At 43.6% G+C, this 21160-nt stretch overlaps 1 protein-coding gene across 1 annotated transcript; it reads right to left on the bottom strand.

The window, feature by feature from the left end:
- Positions 1 to 16463: 16463 nt before the first annotated feature.
- Positions 16464 to 18180, bottom strand: LOC109906835 (uncharacterized). The gene is made up of 6 exons (XM_020504680.2): positions 18177 to 18180; positions 17724 to 18065; positions 17160 to 17510; positions 16883 to 17011; positions 16690 to 16739; positions 16464 to 16583 (listed from the first exon to the last, which is right to left on the bottom strand). Exons 1-6 carry the CDS (start codon positions 18178 to 18180, stop codon positions 16464 to 16466), a joined length of 996 nt encoding a protein of 331 aa, XP_020360269.2.
- Positions 18181 to 21160: the final 2980 nt, after the last annotated feature.

The following is a 21160-nucleotide window of genomic DNA, read 5'->3' on the forward strand; positions in this document are numbered from 1 at the left end:
ACCATGTGTATGTGACAAATACATTTATTTTGATTTGATTTGAAGACAGGCTATGTGCACACTGCCCACAGAATGAGGTGAAACTGAGCTGCACTTCCTAACCTCCTGCCAAATGTATGACCATATCAGAGACACATATTTCCCTCAGATTACACAGATCCACAAAGAAAAACAAACCCAATTTTAATAAACTCCCATATATACTGGGTGAAATACCAGTGTGCCATCACAGCAACAAGATTTGTGACTTGTTGCCGCAAGAAAAGGGCAACCAGTGAAGAACAAACACCATTGTTATCACGCCCTGACCTTGAGAGCCTTTTTTTATTTCTCTATTTAGTTAGGTCAGGGTGTGATTTGGGTGGGCATTCTAGTTCTTTGTTGGCCGGGTATGGTTCCTAATCAGAGGCAGCTGTCTATTGTTGGCTCTGATTGGGATTCATATTTAGGCAGCCTGTTTTCCACCCTAGTTTGTGGGATCTTGTTTTTGCATAGTTGCTGTGGAGCCTGCAGAACTTTACGTACGTTTGTTTGTTTGTATTTTTTGTTTTTCGGTGTCATTTGAAAATAAAGTCAAATGTACGCCTACCACGCTGCACCTTGGTGTCCTTCTAACGATGGACAGAACAATTGTAAATACAACCCATATTTATATTTATTTATTTTCCCTTTTGTACTTTAACTATGCACATAGTTAAAACACTGTATATAGACATAATGACATTTGAAATGTATTTTATTCGTTTGGAACTGTCATGGAATTATCAGAATTTGTTGGTAACATTTGTAAGATGTTTAATATTCATCAAATGTGTGTAAGTTACTTCTCATAAGAATGTATTTTGTTGTACTATAGTGGTGGCCATTGGCAGTTATCTGTTCTATGTCAGGACTAAGTTGCCTGGGCCGCTGAGAGGGGAGAGGTCAAAGTGTCATCATGTGTAAACATATCTTTTACTCCCTACCTTTTCTCAGGGGGGGGAAAGGAGGGTGGAATCATTCTATGCTCCCTCTTTGTTGACCTGTAGGGTCACTCTCCTCTCCGTGAGTTTGTCCAGGAGTTTGTGTTTAGAGTGGGATGTATCTAAATGACAATTTGATAGATGCCTGTTGATATGGAGGATTGGTTTATGATTCTAGAGTTTGGGAAAGGAGACAAAGCTGAACGATGAGTTATGTCTATGCTGTCTGACTATGTGTGTCTTTGCTATTAAAGGAACTCAGTTGCATTGTAAGGGGACTCTCAGAGAATTCACTGGGGAGACACTGAATTTATCTGAGAGTCACAGGATTGTGATAAGAGCTCATATAATTAAAGATGGACTTTTATAACTAACTCTGACGTGTGTGTGGTTTGCTCCCATGATTTGGTAAATAGAGGAAATTTCCACGACAGAACTTCGGTGAGTAATGTTTACTGTTCATTTGTTTATTTCACTTTTGTTTATTATCTCCTTAATTTGCTTCGGCAAAGATAAATGCCAATAAAGCCCTTAAATATTATATTAAAATGAGAGAGAGAGAGAGAGAGAGAGAGAGCAATAAGAGGGATTTCAAGAGAGTAGAGCTTTGTGTGTGTGGAAAAGGCCAGCAGATCATAGCAAAGAGACATACTCATCTAGTCATTGTGTATTCATCACTAACCACAGAGTACCTGTAACTATGTTGCTGTGTGTGAGGGGGTGTTAGTGGCATGCGAGTGGGGAAAAAACAAATTACCTACATAACTACAGATCTATAAGACCAAAGGATGACTGTCGCTGATAAGTGTTACGTTCCTTACCTTGGATGCCTTTATCAAGGCAGTGTAGCCGAGTGGTTAGAGCATTGGACTAGTAACCGAAAGGTTGCAAGTTCAAATCCCCGAGCTGACAAGGTACAAAATCTGTCATTCTGCCCTTGAACAGGCAGTTAACCCACTGTTCCTTGGCCGTCATTGAAAATAAGAATTTGTTCTTAACTGACTTGCCTAGTAAAATAAAGGTAAAAAAAACAACAACAAAAAATCAACAAGGTTGCGAGGAATGGAGGATTCTACATCCCTAACACCTCGGTGGAAAGTATGGTGGAGGTTAGTGGAGCGGGAGTTGCCAAGTTTACTCTGTAATACCTAGCAAATGTGCATGGCGAGGGCCAGGTACCAGCCACACCAAGGTCAGTCATGCTCATGGTGGAATGGGCCACCACGCCTCCTGGTGATAGTTGACCCTGACTTGTGTAGGCCTAGGAGATGGTATCAACCAGCCAATGGAAAAGCCGCTGTTTAGAGAGGCAGGCCAAGACTTTTGCCATTGTAGCACACAAACAGTTGTTGGGTTAATCTCAGAGATTGCGTCTTGGACATGCCCTATCTGTAAGTGTGGACTGTTTGAGATGGAAGGCTGAGAACATGTGCTCTCTGCCGCACATTAACCTGGCACAGGGAAATCACATTCTCATCTATGCCAGATAGTGGAAGCAGAGAATGGAATGCTCATATCTCCACCACCAGGTTAATGTGCGGCAGAGAGCACATGTTCTCAGCCTTCCATCTCAAACAGTCCACACTTACAGATAGGGCATGTAGCTGGCTCACACACTTAACAGAGCAGAGTGCCAGGAGAAAGGCAGTTTTTAATGAGAGAGATTTCATCAGACTGAGCTACTGGCTCATATGGAGGCCTAGCTAGGGCCCACAGGACCAAATCAAATCAAATCAAATCAAATTTGTCACATACACATGGTTAGCAGATGTTAATGCGAGAGTAGTGAAATGCTTGTGCTTCTAGTTCCGACAATGCAGTAATAATCCAACAACTAATCTAACTAACAAAAAAAAACTACTGTCTTATACACAGTGTAAGGGGATAAAGAATATGTACATAAAGATATATGAATGAGTGATGGTACAGAGCAGCTTAGGCAAGATACAGTAGATGGTAGCGAGTACAGTATATACATATGAGATGAGTATGTAAACAAAGTGGCATAGTTAAAGTGGCTAGTGATACATGTATTACATAAGGATGCAGTGTGTTGGCAGCAGCCACTCAATGTTAGTGGTGGCTGTTTAACAGTCTGATGGCCTTGAGATAGAAGCTGTTTTTCAGTCTCTCGGTCCCAGCTTTGATGCACCTGTACTGACCTCGCCTTCTGGATGATAGCGGGGTGAACAGGCAGTGGCTCGGGTGGTTGTTGTCCTTGATGATCTTTATGGCCTTCCTATAACATCGGGTGGTGTAGGTGTCCTGGAGGGCAGGTAGTTTGCCCCCGGTGATGCGTTGTGCAGACCTCACTACCCTCTGGAGAGCCTTACGGTTGTGGGCGGAGCAGTTGTCGTACCAGGCGGTGATACAGCCCGCCAGGATGCTCTCGATTGTGCATCTGTAGAAGTTTGTGAGTGCTTTTGGTGACAAGCCGAATTTCTTCAGCCTCCTGAGGTTGAAGAGGCGCTGCTGCGCCTTCTTCACGATGATGTCTGTGTGAGTGGACCAATTCAGTTTGTCTATGATGTGTATGCCGAGAAACTTAAAACTTACTACCCTCTCCACTACTGTTCCATCGATGTGGATAGGGGGGTGTTCCCTCTGCTGTTTCCTGAAGTCCACAATCATCTCCTTAGTTTTGTTGACGTTGAGTGTGAGGTTATTTTCCTGACACCACACTCCGAGGGCCCTCACCTCCTCCCTGTAGGCCGTCTCGTCGTTGTTGGTAATCAAGCCTACCACTGTTGTGTCGTCCGCAAACTTGATGATTGAGTTGGAGGCGTGCGTGGCCACGCAGTCGTGGGTGAACAGGGAGTACAAGAGAGGGCTCAGAACGCACCCTTGTAGGGCCCCAGTGTTGAGGATCAGCGGGGTGGAGATGTTGTTGCCTACCCTCACCACCTGGGGGCGGCCCGTCAGGAAGTCCAGTACCCAGTTGCACAGGGCGGGGTCGAGACCCAGGGTCTCGAGCTTGATGACGAGCTTGGAGGGTACTATGGTGTTGAATGCCGTGCTTCTCCACCTGCATTGCTTGCTGTTTGGGGTTTTAGGCTGGGTTTCTGTACAGCACTTTGAGATATCAGCTGATGTACGAAGGGCTATATAAATACATTTGATTTGATTTGATTTGAATGCCGAGCTGTAGTCGATGAACAGCATTCTCACATAGGTATTCCTCTTGTCCAGATGGGTTAGGGCAGTGTGCAGTGTGGTTGAGATTTCATCGTCTGTGGACCTATTTGGGCGGTAAGCAAATTGGAGTGGGTCTAGGGTGTCAGGTAGGGTGGAGGTGATATGGTCCTTGACTAGTCTCTCAAAGCACTTCATGATGACGGAAGTGAGTGCTACGGGGCGGTAGTCGTTTAGCTCAGTTACCTTAGCTGTCTTGGGAACAGGAACAATGGTGGCCCTCTTGAAGCATGTGGGAACAGCAGACTGGTATAGGGATTGATTGAATATGATTGGCCGGTGAACACACCGGCCAGCTGGTCTGCGCAGAACGCGGCCCAGGTGTAGCTGGCAGACACCCTTCAGAAACTACGACACAAGGGGGTGACTGCTCAGCTTGTGGCCATCCACTAGGTCACGAGAAGCTGAAATGAAGGACATGTACACTTTAGTAGTGGTGACTGTCTTGCCCATGTCCAGATGGATCTGGAGAAATCAGAGAAGGACAGGGCTGGTAACTGGGTCTTTTTAATTTTTTAATTTTTTTTATTTCACCTTTATTTAACCAGGTAGGCTAGTTGAGAACAAGTTCTCATTTGCAACTGCGACCTGGCCAAGATAAAGCATAGCAGTGTGAACAGACAACACAGAGTTACACATGGAGTAAACAATTAACAAATCAATAACACAGTAGAGAAAAAAAAGAGGAGTCTATATACATTGTGTGCAAAAGGCATGAGGAGGTAGGCGAATAATTACAATTTTGCAGATTAATAACACTGGAGTGATAAATGATCAGATGGTCATGTACAGGTAGAGATATTGGTGTGCAAAAGAGCAGAAAAGTGAATAAATAAAAACAGTATGGGGATGAGGTAGGTAAATATGGGTGGGCTATTTACCGATAGACTATGTACAGCTGCAGCGATCGGTTAACTGCTCAGATAGCAGATGTTTGAAGCTGGTGAGGGAGATAAAAGTCTTCAGCGATTTTTGCAATTCGTTCCAGTCACAGGCAGCTGTCTGTCTAGCGTCACACTGAGAGGGGAATAGGCTCCATCTGAGAACATAAAGTGAGCGGGTGGATGGGGCACTCACATTTCTTAGAGAGTCATGAATAGCTAAGTCTAGCTCCTGAGAGATGGACTCGCCATACCCACAGCTGAAGGGAAGCTGGGTTGGGAGGCCAAATCTGGCGGTCCACCTGCGACAGGAGGTTTGACCTGGTTGGAAGAGGGTCCAGGGGATCCCCACACCACCCGAAGGAGCTCCGAGAACCAAAGTCTGCCTGGCCATCTTGACTCTACTTGTAGGACCCTGTGGTGTCCGTGCTTGACCCTGTGAGATCAGAGGCAACTCTTGGGACAGAGCATCCAGCCAAGATTGCCCCCTAAACCCCTCAGAGAAAACCACATCTGGCAGTGGGTGGTCTCTTGTGAGGCAAACAGGTCCACCTGGGAATTCCCAAATCTGATGGAGGCGCCACACCCCTGGAAGAGGACCTGGAGTGGAGGTGTGTAGCATGGTTTGTAAAGCCCGGCACATGGATGGTCCTGAGGGTAGCCAAGCGGGGTAGAGCTCACCTGAAGGCAACACCCTTCTCACCTACTTGACTTCCTTGACAGGCCCCCAGCCTGTCAGGGAGGAGTCTGTCATTACTACGGTCCTCCTGAAAGGGAGATTCTCCAGAGGAACCCCCTGAGTTAAGAGAATCCTTTCTCTCCAGGGATGGAGGGTCAGAAGGCACGTGTTCGTCACTTTGAGCTTCACCCTTTTGTCTGTTTTGGGGTGAAGGTAGAATGGATTGAACCATCTCTGGGCTCTGAGGCCTAGCGGAACCATGGTCGTTGCTGCTGCTATCATCCCTAAAATGCTTTGAAACAGTGGAGCAACAAGATGTTTGCCAAGGCGGAAACGGTCGAGGAGGTTCAGGATCTTTGGGTGAGGGACGCTGTCATGGTTAGGGAATTGAGAGATAGACCCACAAAAGCAGTCTGCTGTCTGGGCTTCAGATTGCTCTTATCCAAGTTCACTTTTGTGGTCAGGTGCTAGATGTGAGCCATCATCCTCTCGGTCTCCATTATCAGACACCTGTGAGATGGCGCACAAATCAGACAGTCCTCCAAGTAGGTGAGTATCTTCAGTCCTGCTAATTGGTGAGGAGCTAGAGCTTCTGAGACAAAACGTGTGAACCATTTGGCCAGGGACAGGAGGATGTTGAACTGGTAGGCCTGTCCAAAAAATGCGAATCACAGGAGGGGTCAGTGATCTGGCCATATCGGGATATGAAAGTAGGCATCCTTGAGGTCTAGAGAAGTGAACCACTCCTTGTTTTATGGACTGAAAGATGTGGGTCGTGTGCAACAACTTGAAAGGCAGTACCTTCAGACAACATTTCAAGCATCTGAGGTAGAGGATGGGACGATAGCCCCGGTCCTTCTTGGGAACTAGAACATATGTTGTGAAGATTTTGTTGTGTAAACTCTGGCTTTGGTTCAGGTCTGTGACCTTGGTCATTCAGACGACTGAAAAGGGAAGGGGTGGCCGTTGAAATTGGAGCCTGTACCTTTGGATACTGTTGCCAGTATCCAGGGGTCTTACACCACCCCTTTCCCAGCAGCCAAGAGGTTGCTGAGGTGGGCTGTCGATTGCCGGCGCCGCACCCCAAGGCCTGACCACCCTTTCGTCCTCGGCCCTTGGGGGGACGCTTCTTATTAGATACAGGACAAGAGAAGGTATGGAGCTGGTTGCCTGGAGCCGCTGTCAGGAGGGCGGGGATCTGAGTTTGGACACCTGCCTCAAGACCACGACTCCTGTCTTGACCATTGGGTCTGTTGTGGCGGCAGGGAACTGTGCTGGAAGGTCTCTCGTAACACATGAGTGTTCTGCCTTGTCAAGAACCTCCTGAAATTTGGGGTGGAAGATCCGGCTTGGTAGGACTGTTAGGTTGATGAACTGATTCCAAAACTGGACTCCTGGGCTGTTGCGGTGACCATATTACTGCCACACCGGCAGTCACGAGTCATAATGGCCTGGTACTCAGGTCCTAATGGCCTGGTACTCAGGTCCTAATGGCCAGGAACTCAGGTCCTAAAGGCCTGGAACTCAGGGCTTTATTATCCCTCTTACAACTCTGACATCAAAATCCCATCAAACACTTATTAAAACAGTATAATGCTTTTAAAACCCACCTCAATGTGATGATCAATTTGAGGAAACAGTGCAAAACATGGTTGTTGTGGATGTTGTTTCAAAGCATAACACAACGAAATGGACAGCGCTTTCTAAGTTGAAGATTCATTCAAAACCCCCATAAACATATTAGAGTTTATGCAAGCCTGAAAAAACTGAATTAAAAGGATAATTGTGCTGTTATACAATACATAGCCCCCTGCATATTACACATTGCAGAAAAACATCAAACAAAACTGATTTAATTAAGATGCCTTTAGTAATTAGTAAATTTGTGATTTTTTAAATATTTTCATAATTAATTGTGTGAAACATGAACTTATCTATACAGAAAACCACCATGTGTTTCCATATCCTCCTCTCTCTCCTTTATTCCTTTCTTAAGCGTGCAGAGGGGCACGAGTGTACCATGTTCTAGTTCCCAAATCATCCTCATTTATCCTGATCTGACTTATCCCTTTGTGGTGGTGGTGGACACCTTGGACACCGGAGCAGGGGCGTTCCTTTCACAGCGGAAAGAGGTCAAGAAACTACACCCATGCACCTATCTCTCCAAGCGGTTCTCGCCAGCAGAACGCAACTACGATATTGGCAACCGGGAATTCTTGGCAGTTAAGTGGACTTTTGAGGGGAGGAGACACTGGTTGGAGGGGGAACCTCATCCTTTCGTGATCTGGACGGACCAAAAGAACTTGGTCTCTATTCAACAAGCCAAGAGGTTGAATGCTCTCCAGGCTAGGTGGGCTCTGTTTTATTAACAGGTTGGATTCCACACTAACCTATCGCCCAGAATCCAAGAATCAGAAGGCAGATGCCCTTTCCCGCCAAAACACAATGTCTCTAATGAGAAGAGGGACTCCAAGCCCATCATCCCCAGCTCACACATCGTGGCCCCTGTGATATGTAGTATTGAGACTACAATCTGAAAAGCCCTGACCCGAGAACCTGACCCCAGCATGGGACCCACTAACAGACTTTATGTTCCGCGATCAGACCGGTCCCGAGTACTACAATAGGGACCCTCCTCTAAATTAACTGGGCATTCAGGGGGTTAATCGGACACTGAAGTTCTTGAGGCGGAAATTCTGGTGCCCAAAATGATGGAGCATGTGAGATCCTTTGTTCAAATCAAATCAAATTTATTTATATAGCCCTTTGTACATCAGCTGATATCTCAAAGTGCTGTACAGAAACCCAGCCTAAAACCCCAAACAGCAAGCAATGCAGGTGTAGAAGCACGGTGGCTAGGAAAAACTCCCTAGAAAGGCCAAAACCTAGGAAGAAACCTAGAGAGGAACCAGGCTATGTGGGGTGGCCAGTCCTCTTCTGGCTGTGCCGGGTGGAGATTATAACAGAACATGGCCAAGATGTTCAAATGTTCAGAAATGACCAGCATGGTCGTATAATAATAAGGCAGAACAGTTGAAACTGGAGCAGCAGCACGGTCAGATGGACTGGGGACAGCAAGGAGTCATCATGTCAGGTAGTCCTGGGGCATGGTCCTAGGGCTCAGGTCCTCCGAGAGAGAGAAAGAAAGAGAGAATTAGAGAGAGCATATGTGGGGTGGCCAGTCCTCTTCTGGCTGTGCCAGGTGGAGATTTTAACAGAACATGGCCAAGATGTTCAAATGTTCATAAATGACCAGCATTGTCGAATAATAATAAGGCAGAACAGTTGAAACTGGAGCAGCAGCACGGCCAGGTGGACTGGGGACAGCAAGGAGTCATCATGTCAGGTAATCCTGGGGCATGGTCCTAGGGCTCAGGTCCTCCGAGAGAGAGAAAGAAAGAGAGAAGGAGAGGATTAGAGAACGCACACTTAGATTCACACAGGACACCGAATAGGACAGGAGAAGTACTCCAGATATAACAAACTGACCCTAGCCCCCCGACACATAAACTACTGCAGCATAAATACTGGAGGCTGAGACAGGAGGGGTCAGGAGACACTGTGGCCCCATCCGAGGACACCCCCGGACAGGGCCAAACAGGAAGGATATAACCCCGCCCACTTTGCCAAAGCACAGCCCCCACACCACTAGAGGGATATCTTCAACCACCAACTTACCATCCTGAGACAAGGCTGAGTATAGCCCACAAAGATCTCTGCCATGGCACAACCCAAGGGGGGGCGCCAACCCAGACAGGATGACCACATCAGTGAATCAACCCACTCAGGTGACGCACCCCTTCCAGGGACGGCATGAGAGAGCCCCAGTAAGCCAGTGACTCAGTCCCTGTAATAGGGTTAGAGGCAGAGAATCCCAGTGGAAAGAGGGGAACCGGCCAGGCAGAGACAGCAAGGGCGGTTCGTTGCTCCAGAGCCTTTCCGTTCACCTTCGCACTCCTGGGCCAGACTACACTCAATCATATGACCCACTGAAGAGATGAGTCTTCAGTAAAGACTTAAAGGTTGAGACCGAGTTTGCGTCTCTGACATGGGTAGGCAGACCGTTCCATAAAAATGGAGCTCTATAGGAGAAAGCCCTGCCTCCAGCTGTTTGCTTAGAAATTCTAGGGACAATTAGGAGGCCTGCGTCTTGTGACCGTAGCGTACATGTAGGTATGTACGGCAGGACCAAATCAGAGAGATAGGTAGGAGCAAGCCCATGTAATGCTTTGTAGGTTAGCAGTAAAACCTTGAAATCAGCCCTTGCTTTGACAGGAAGCCAGTGTAGAGAGGCTAGCACTGGAGTAATATGATCAAATTTTTTGGTTCTAGTCAGGATTCTAGCAGCCGTATTTTTGTTGCGGCCTGTTCAATCTGTGTCCTAATCAAGTCTTCACGTCAGTGACTTGCCGGGTTGCTCCAACCTCTGCCCATCCCCAGCTGGCCCTGGTCTCATCTGTCTGTAAACTTTATCACAGGGTTACCTCCATCTCAACGTCTTACCACTATCCTGGTGGTCGTCGATGAGTTCTCTAAGGCAGCCCATTTCATCGCCTTACCCAAGTTGCCTTCAGCGATGGAGACCACTGATCTCATGATTATCAATGTCTTTCGACTACACAGACTTCCCCAGGAAATTGTCTCAGATTGTCTCCAGCTTCCCAGGTCCATGAGGGTCTGTTCATCCTTTCATGTCTCCCATCTCAAGCTGGTAAGGATCAGTCCATTTTGTAGAGACACGTTTTGCAGCAATTATAGCTGTAAGTCTCTTGGGGTATGTCTCTATACGCTTGGCACATCTAGCCACTGGGATTTTTGCCCATTCTTCAAGGCAAAACTACTCCAGCTCCTTCAAGTTGGATGTGTTCCACTTATGTACAGCAATCTTTAAGTCATACCACAGATTCTCAAATGGATTGACAGACCTTAGACCAGGCTTTCACTTGGCCATTCCAAGACATGTAAATGTTTCCCCTTAAACCACTCAAGTGTTGCTTTAACAGAATGCTTAGGGTCATTGTCCTGCTGGAAGGTGAACTTCGGTCCCAGTCTCAAATTTCTGGAAGACTGAAACAGGTTTCCCTCAAGAATCTCCCTGTATTTAGCGCCAACCCAGTTTCCCAGTCCCTGCTAATGAAAAACATCCCCACAGCATGATGCTGCCACCACCATACTTCACTGTGGGGATGGTGTTCTCGGGGTGATGAAATGTGTTGTGTTTGTGCCAGACATAGTGTTTTCCATGATGGCCAAAAAGCTCTCAATTTTAGTCTCATCTGACCAGAGTAACTTCTTCCATATGTTTAGGGAGTCTTCCACATGCCTTCTGGTGAACAACAAACATGTTTACTTATATTTTTCTGGCCACTGTTCGGTAAAGCCCAACTCTGTGGAGTGTACGGCTTAAAGTGGTTCTATGGACATATACTCCAATCTCCGCTGTGGAGTTTTGCTTCTGCAGGGTTATCTTTGTTTTCTTTGTTGCCTCTCTGATTAATGCCCCCCTTGCCTGGTCTGTGAGTTTTGGTGGGCAGTCCTCTCTTGGCAGGTTTGTTGTGGTGCCATATTCTTTCCATTTTTTAATAATGGATTTAATGGTGCTCCATGGGAAGTTAAAACTTTCTGATATTTTTTTATAACCCAACCCTGATTGGTACTTCTCCACAACTTTGTCGCCGACCTGTTTGGAGAGCTCCTTGGTCTTCATAGTGCCGCTTGCTTGGTGGTGCCCCATGCTTAGTGGAGTTACAGACTCTGGGGCCTTTCAGAACAGGTGTATATATACTGAGATCATGTGACAGATCATGTGAAACTTGGATTGCACACAGGTGGACTTTCTTTAGCTAATTATGTGACTTCTAAAGGTAATTGTTTGCACCAGATCTTATTTAGGGGCTTCAAAGCAAAGAGGGTGAATACATATGCATGCACCACTTTTCTGTTTTTTTCTTCATCAATTTGGGCTATTTTGTGTATGTCCATTGCATGAAATCCAAATAAAAATCATTTAAATTACCGTTCGTAATGCAACAAAATAGGAAAAAGGGCAAGGGGTGAATACTTTTGCAAGGCACTGTACTCCTCCGCCTTCTTGACTGGATGGATGGCTGCCCGGCCTACACGGTCCTGCATCTGTTGGAGGCTCGTCGGGTCCGAGGGACTCTGCAGTACCTGGTGGACTGGGAGGGCTACGGTCCCGAAGAGCCAGCGTGGGTGCCTGCCTGGGACATTCTGGATCCGGGTCTTGTTAGAGACTTCAAACAACTACGTGGTGGTCGTCATTACTTTAAAAAAAATATATGGTGTTGATGATTGGCTGACACAAGGCAACATTCGTAATACTTATCAGTAATGGTCTGAGTCAATAGATCTGTTCAACACTATGACTTAAAGATGCCTGAGTAAGTACACTCAACTTTTTTTTTTGTTGATTATTGTTAAATTCTTTATTCGTCTTTTTACAAGCAAGTACATTTCAAATTAGTATGGAATAAAAGCAATGCACTTAAAGTGTAAGTTCACCATAAAACACTTCAGGGCTCTTTAACACTTTCCTGGAAGTTTGTCAGTATCCCAGACAGTTTGTAGGTCCATTGCTTCAATGGTTAATATTTCTGTGTTATTAAATCAAAATAATACATTTCAGAAATTACTTAAAATGCATGAAAAACTATGTGTATTTACCGTTACATAAACAAGAATTGGTGTTTCGGCATTGAATTGCCAAATTAATGTGTATTTTTTTCTAAAAAGTATAACAACACAAAGACCTACTTTGTGCTAGCGTAAAGGTCTTCCATATTGTCTGTAATATGTTGATACTCTTATGGTTCTAAGATTGATAATTACAGGAGGCGGAACGAAGGAGCGTCTTACAATTGGTCTTCAAGGAAGGAAGTCAGGATGACAGCAACAAAAAGTAAGAGATGATAGCTAGTAGATAGGCTAGCAGTTAGTAGTGGTTTCCAATCTCTAAAGTAAAGTATTAGGCAAATAGTTGCTGATTAACTTTAGGGAAGTAAGTAGGCAGAATATCTGTTCAAAACGAGGTGCATTGTACCTGTGTGCAATAATGTCCGTCAGGTACACATATCCTGTATATTTTCATATTTCATACATAGAGCTTTCCCACTGGTACAGATGTCAGTTCAACATCTAGTTTTGATTTGGTTGAGTTTTCAGCTAACGTGAATTCAATAAAAAAGGCCACCATTTTATTGCATTTACGTTAAAAGTTTGGAAGAAAAAAAGCCTTTACATGAATTACTTTTTGCAAATCCAATCAGAATTCACGTGTCCATGCACACCTCCAACTTGTTCATCAAGTTGGCTTGATCACCAACAACTAGGGAGGTGAGAGCACTCAGAGTTTGGTGTCAGGAAAGCAACCTCTCACTCAACGTCAACAAAACAAAGGAGATGATCGCGGACTTCAGGAAACAGCAGAGGGAGCCCCCCTCTATCCACATCAACAGGACAGCAGTGGAGAAAGTGGAACAATTTAATAAAGTTCCTCTGCGTACACATCACGGACAAACTGAAATGGTCCAACCACACAGACAGTGTGGTGAAGAAGGCGCAACAGCACCTCTTCAACCTCAGGAGGCTGAGGAAATTTGTCTTGTCACCTAAAACAATCACAAACTTTTACAGATGCACAATTGAGACCATCCTGTCGGGCGGTATCACTGCCCGGTACGGCAACTGCACCAGCCACAAACGCAGGGCTCTCCAGAAGGTGGTGTGGTCTGCACAACGCATCAGGACACCTGCACCACCTGATGTCACAGGAAGGCCAAAAGGATCATGAAGGACAACTTCCCCCCTAACCTGTTTACCCCGCTACCATCCAGAAGGCGAGGTCAGTACAGGTCCATCAAAGCTGGGACCGAGAGACTGAAAAATAGCTTCTATCTCAAAGCCATCAGACTGTTAAACAGCCATCACTGACACAGAGAGGCTGCTGCCTACATACAGACATGAAATCATTGGCCACTCTAACACATGGATATGGATCACTAGTCACTTTATTAATGCCACTTTAATAATGATGTTTATATGTCTTACATTACTTATCCCATATGTATATACTGTACTTTATACCATCTATTGCTTCTTCCATACGCCGCTCGGTCATTGCACATTCATATATTTATATGTACATATTCTTATTCCATCCCTTTACTTAGATTTGAGTGTATTAGGTAGTTGTGGAATTGTTAGATTACTTTATAGATATTGCTGCACTGTCAGAACAAGAAGCACAAGCATTTCGCTACACTCGCAATAACATCTGCTAAACATGTGTATGTGACAAATAAAATTAGATTCGATTTGATTTGATCTATTTTTTTGGGGGGTTGAACTAATGTGGAAACAATGTTGATTCAGTTTTTTCCCAGTGGGTTGTTTCAGTTATGGCTACAGGACATCCGACATTCTGATTATGGTGTCTATTCAAAGAAGTGATTCACCAGCTGCATTATCTGTGTGCAGTGATCGCTTTGATCACTTTGGGACTGGTTGAAACTGGGTTCTGTTCCCACCGTCTATCCACCATAGACCAGAAAGCTCCAACCATTCGAGGTAGATTGCAAGCAAAGTTGCTAACCCCTGCAGTCACTACAAAAGTGTCACTACATTTACAACGCAATTTGTTTGCCATTAGCTGAACTAGCTCGTGGTGTATTTGGCTTGCTACTATAATGGTGACGTTATCCTGTCCTGCTGATTGTTTTCTTTATATTTTGCATTCGTGGCAGACAATCTACTCCTGGATTTCAATATGAAAATAACTAAATACATTGGTAAATATACTAAAGCAACTCATCTCAAAATGACCAGGAAAGTGTTATAAAGTGCCCAGAAGTGTTATGGATGAACTTCCCCTTTAAGTAGCTACAGTAATTATCAGTCACAGTAATACTGCTAATAATTTTTATAAAGAGTTAATAAAAAGCTTTTTTTTTTTCAATTATCCAGTTCTACTGTCTGATCTCAGAGTACACCATCTCTTCCTCCATGTTTCACGGGATTCTTCTGTTGAAGGAGAGGCGGACCAAAACGCAGCGTGGTTATTGTGATACATCTTTAATGAAGATGATAAATGAACAATATACAAAACAAGAAATGTGGAAAAACCGAAAACAGCCCTATCTGGTGTAACAAACACAGAGACAGGAACAATCACCCACCAAACCCAACACAAAACAGGCTACCTAAATATGGCTCCCAATCAGAGACAATGATTAACACCTGCCTCTGATTGAGAACCATGTCAGGCCCAAACACAGAAACAGACAAACAAGACATCCAACATAGAATGCCCACTCAGATCACACCCTGACCAAACAAAACATAGAACATACAAAGCAAACTATGGTCAGGGTGTGACACCATGTTGCTTCTCTGTTTTCGAGACCTATTCTTCATGTTTCTCAGATTCAGAGCTACATAATGAAGACTGTCTGCATCTTGAGCCTATGAAGAACAATTATAAAATGGAGGGAGAATGTTATTATATGTTATTTGTAACATTTCATGGAAATACAACATTTGGAATTATGTTTACCCCTTCAACTGAAGAAGAGACTGCTGGACCTCTTGTCTGAGAGACGGGTCCTGAAAAGAAACATAGATAAAAAAAGAGAACTCCTTCTTCCTTAACAGACACATCTGGTGATATCAAAGAAGAGCAACTTCTATGAAGTAATTAACCTGCTACATACATCATTCATTTATTAGGCCCCCTCCCAGATTAATTACTTAAAATCATACAATGTGATTTTCAGGATTTTTTTTTAGATTCCGTCTCTCACAGTTCTAGTGTACCTATGATAAAAATTACAGACCTCGACATGCTTTGTAGGTAGGAAAACCTGCAAAATTGGCAGTGTATGCCTGTACTGTTGCCTTTTGGACGCCCTGTGTATGACCTGCTTCCTGTCCCTGGACCCAGCTAACTGCCTCGTCCTGTGGTCCTTTACATTAAACACCTGCTGCGCTCTGCGCTTGAAACCAGCTCTCATTCTCCATCGTGTTAATTACAACAATACAGTAGTCTTCTTTTAGTGATCTCTCATTCAGGATTTACACTCAGTAAAATAGATGGATAGTATGCCCTCCCATGATATTGTCATTGAGTAGGTCCATTGTTCTAGTGGCCTAACATCACACTGATCGAGAATACTCTACTGATCTCTACTTCAAATGACCTAATATATAGCTCATGTATAGATAAGCTGCCTTATGAAAACAGTTGGTTTACTGTTGCTGAAATGGTCATCTTGAAGTGTAGGTAGTATAGCCTACAGTATGAGAGAAGTAAGAGTTCTGAGACATCCGGCTGAAAACCACAGAAAGAGAGAAAAAGAGAGAGAGGGAGTAAAGAGCAGAGAGAAAGAGAGACATGTGTCTTGTGTACAATAGACCAGCAGGCCCTGACAAAGCCTTGGCGACTTCCTCATCTTGTGTTCATCACACACCACAGAGTACCTGTGAATAGGTTGCTGTGTGTGTGAGGCGGTGTTAGTCGCATGAGAATGGAAAACCCTTTTCTTCACTACAACTTAAAGATGCCTGAGTATGGCCCAAATAAATACATTCAACTTCCTTTGTCTTGATTATTGTTAAATGTTTTATTCATCTGATCACATGGCAGAGAAGCAATATATTTAATTTATTAGTAGCTACAGTTACAATAACAAAGCTAATACAATAACTTAGAGCTCATGCATCTGTTTTATTGTTCTACTGTCTGATCCCAGAATACACCGTCTCTTCCTCCATGTTGCTTCTCTGTCTTCTAGACCTGTTCTTCTTGTTGCTCAGATTCAGAGCTACATAATGGAGACCGTCTGCATCTTGAGCCTGTGAAGAACAATATAAAATGGTGGGAGAATATTACTATATGCTATATAGTAATATATAGTAACTGATATTTTTATTGTAATACAACATTTGGAATTCTGCTTACCCCTGCATCTGAAGAAGAGACTGCTGGTCCTCTTGTCTGAGAGACGGGTCCTGAAAAGAAACAAAGAAGAGATAATGATACAACTCCTTCTTCCATTACAGACACATCTGCTGATATCAAAGACTAGCAACTTCTATGAAGGAATTAATCTGCTACATACATCATTAATTTATTAGGTATGGACTTCACTTACCTCTACACTGCAGACACTTTCTCTTGTTCATATTGTACATGATGAAGCCAAGGACAGTAATCAGGATAAATGAGAGACCCAATGATGCGCTCAGGCAATACACCAACAGAAGAGGTTCTGCGCCATTGTCTGTGAAAATAAATATTGTGCTAGAAGTATAGTAACTATTTGGATGATTGCATGTTTTCTTATGTGATCAAATAACTAGTACTGTGTGCAGATTTACACCGTAGATTATTCAATAGATGTAAACAAAAATGTAAGACATATCACCTACCCTTGATGCCCAGTTTGGTCCCATTTCCAAACAGAATCTCCCCACATGAGGCCACAGCACAGTAGTAAGTCCCAGCATCAGAGAGGCTGAGGTTCCTCTTGGGGAGGTTGTAGACACAGCTCTGTGTAGGAGACCCAGCCTCAGGGCTCTTCTCACACTGATCACTCCTTTCTCCATGGGTGTAAATGATTCCTGGATGGGATTCTCCTGAGCCTTGTCTAAACCAATAGACACTGTGTTCTCCTGCACAGGTCTCAGTGTGTATTGTACAGTTCAGAGTCACAGAGTCTCCAGGCTGGACTGACTCAGACACAGGCTGCTGTACAACGGTGGTGTTTCTGGATCCTGAACCTGATAAGAAGGTTATTATGTCAGTAAGTATATGTGTGGGTCTTAACTAAACATATGTTGAATACATAAAGTAATATTTGATTATGGGAATACATCATTTTGTGTTCAGTATCATTGTATCAAGACGGTAAAGTGGAAAAAGTGCTCAAGATGTTCCCTCAGTTGCAGTCCATAAGTAACTAGTTATTTTCTCTCTAAATTTGTATTTTGTACCTTTTACAATAAGAATGTATCCTTCAGCAAATTCCACCATATTGGAGTAGGAACTTCCACAATAATATTCTGCTGAATCAGAAAGCTGTACGTCTGAGATCTTTAGGTGGTTTATTCCATTGCCGCTTTCCACTGAGACACGAGGGTTACCCTTAAAGTCATGGTAAAATATAGCATTCTTTTCATACTCATAAAAGGTTGACATGAGCTGAGGATTATATCCAAAGGGTTGGTTGTACCACAAGAAGTGCATTGCCAAATTGCCTTCATGAAAGCAGTGCAAAGTCACTGTGTCTCCAACATTGGCTGACATGAGACGGATGGCTAAGGATTGTGCCACAGCTAGAATACACAAAAGTACAGAACTTCATTATATACCTCAATATACATGTATGAATTGTATCAATAAAGGTGTACATCCTATAAGCAGAGAAATATGTATGTGTGACTTACCCATCACTCTGAAAAGTGGAAGTATGATACACAGTGCCATGACCATCTTTGATGTTGTCATCCTCTTTACTAACTGTGTCTTAAGTGAAAAAAGTCTACTATGTAGACAACACTTCTACAATGGGCTTATTGGTGATTGGTCGTTCTGGACACGTGCATCATTTTCATAAATGCCTTTTTTCAGCCGACCCTGGTCTTCATAACTGAAAATTACTCATATAATCAACGTTTAAAGTGGACCAATGCTTACTTTATTGGATATTCTGTGCAGGGTGGGTGTCTTGATGATGATGTATATATATATATTTTTTACATTGTGTACTTTGCAGGCACTGAGTGAACAAAGATGTCCAATCCTGAGGTTGCAGTGTGGAACGAGAAATATAAATGTCCATCAGTAAAATGGGTTTAAAGTAATACTGTTGTCTGGTAAGCATGCAATACATTTTCAAGCACACATTGCAGTATGTACCTGTATATGCGTTTGGTATCAAACTCAGTTTTGTGCCTGAGATATCTTTGGCCCCACCCCATGCAACAGTTACAGTTCTCCTGATGACCTATAGGAGGTCTGTTATAGATAGAACATAACTTGATATGTACCAGGGTGAACAGGGGTGGAGTGTCATGAGTGTATATGGGGGAATCACTTACAGGATGAAACAAGTCTTTATTATGTCAGTCTAATGACCTATCATTCACTGAATCAGGATCTATCTGAAGTGTAACACCTGACAGTTTAGTAGGGGTCAGGGGTGTACCTGGGTGGGTAGGGCTCTTATCTGTAGCCTAGTATACATTAATACAACTTCTACTTTAAACTGTAAATCAACTATCATAGTTCAAGAATGAACATGAACATGCTTTTTAGTCCAGGACTAGTCATAATCTGTGTCTGGGAAACTGGCCCATGTGATGGATAGAGGCTATATAGCATGAAGTATGTCAGTGGACTGTGTTTCTAATTGTTATGGTCGTGATCAGCAATGTAAACATGAGAGAAAACACACTGACACCACATAGACATTCTGCTGAAACCACATAGTGAAGGAAAGGTCAACCAGGCCTGTCCAAAGCAAAGAGATGGCCTTGTCTTGAGCACACAGGAGATCAAAGTGTTCAGGTACCTGTGAACAGCTCAATGAGCACACCCACCCATGATGTGTGGGTGGGTTTAGCATGGTGTTAGCAGTTGATGTTATTCTTCAATAACACAGACCCAAAAGCAAATCAGGGGGAGAAAAATATATTTATTAAAAAATAACAAATCATAGTTCTTATGCTGGAAAGTAGATGGCAGATGTTAATACCCAAGCCTAGCCTGTGGTTGACCGATTACAATTCCTTGCAGGTAAATTGGGCCAATGACCAAATACCAGGTATCCCGTTTCAGAGTCAATGTATAGACAATTTGGACCAATGAGAACTTGCCACATGTAGCTATGAGTCCCGGACTGGAATTTCTAAAAAACACTAGTTCAATTGCTCTCTAGCCCTCTTGACCTGTAGTCCTCTTGGCCTCTAGTCATCTGCGTTGTGTATTTATCTTAAAATATTCTTACAATGGTAACAGTAGGTTGTCTCTGCAGAAGCCCGATGTACAAACATTCATACAGGCATACTGTATGTACAGAACACAAGAGAAGGAAGAAGTCTAGTTTAGTCCCTATCAGTTGTTTAAATATATATTTATTCATGCAAGACGAAGGCACATTCTGTACACAGGGATTTCAGAAGAGCAGTTCAATCAATTGACACATAAAGCATAAGCAAGGATGATGATGATCAATTGAATTAGAATATCTTTCAAATCCAATACGTGCAACAAAGCAATCTCTATAAATCATCATTTGCAATACATAGCGATGATACAGTATCACAGACTTCATTCAAAACCCATCTCTAGTCTATTGACACTGGTCTTAGCTTTATCTATTTCCTGGTGGTGTAGACAATGATTATAATGATCAGACAGCAGTGGAGAACTACAGTTCTTATAATGGAGAGAAGGACCAGGATTCTCATCTGTGGATCAACATCACAATATGAAATAATACAATTGCTCTTTAAATGACATCGACTGACCAGTTTAAAGCTATGATCCCTTACTGATATGATCCCTCACCTGTTAAATCCATCTTCAATCAGGATAGGTGGAGGGGAGGTGTCACACCCTGACCATAGTTTGCTTTGTATGCTTATAGGTTTTGTTTGGTCAGGGTGTGATCTGAGTGGGCATTCTATGTTGTATGTCTAGTTTGTCTGTTTCTGTGTTTGGCCTGATATGGTTCTCAATCAGAGGCAGGTGTTAGTCGTTGTCTGATTGGGAACCATATTTAGGTAGCCTGTTTTGTCATTGTTGGTTGTGGGTGATTGTCTATGTATGTTGCTTGTTAGCACAGTGCTTATAGCGGCACAGTGGTTTTTCGGTTATTGTTTTGTGTTCAGTGCTTTCTTTAATTAAGATATCATCGTGAACATATGCCACGCTGCAGTTTGGTCCGCTTCTTTACAACGATCGTGACAGGAGCAGACAGGTTAAAGAAGGATTCTTAAGCCTTGAAACAATTGAGACATGGATTGTGTGATTCAGAGTGTAAATGGGCAAGACAAAATATGTAAGTGCCGGTGTGTGTCAAGAACTGCAACGCTGCTGTGTTTTTCAAGCTCAAAGGTTACCTGTGTGTATCAATGGTCCACCACCCAAAGGACATCCAGCCAACTTGACACAACTGTGGGAGGCATTGGAGTCAACATAGGCCAGCATCCCTGTGTAAAGCTTTTGACACCTTGTAGAGTCCATGCCCCAACCAATTGAGACTATTCTGAGGGAAAAAAGGGGGGAGGGGGGGACTTCTGCTTGTCAAACATCACTTTCACAAATCATGGGTGTTAATATGGAGTATGCCCCCCCCCCCCCCCTTTGCTGCTATAACAGCACTACTTCTGGGAAGGCTTCCCACTACATGTTGGAACATTTCCAC

This window comes from Oncorhynchus kisutch, linkage group LG16, assembly GCF_002021735.2.
Source record: "Oncorhynchus kisutch isolate 150728-3 linkage group LG16, Okis_V2, whole genome shotgun sequence".
Lineage (NCBI taxonomy): Eukaryota > Metazoa > Chordata > Actinopteri > Salmoniformes > Salmonidae > Oncorhynchus > Oncorhynchus kisutch.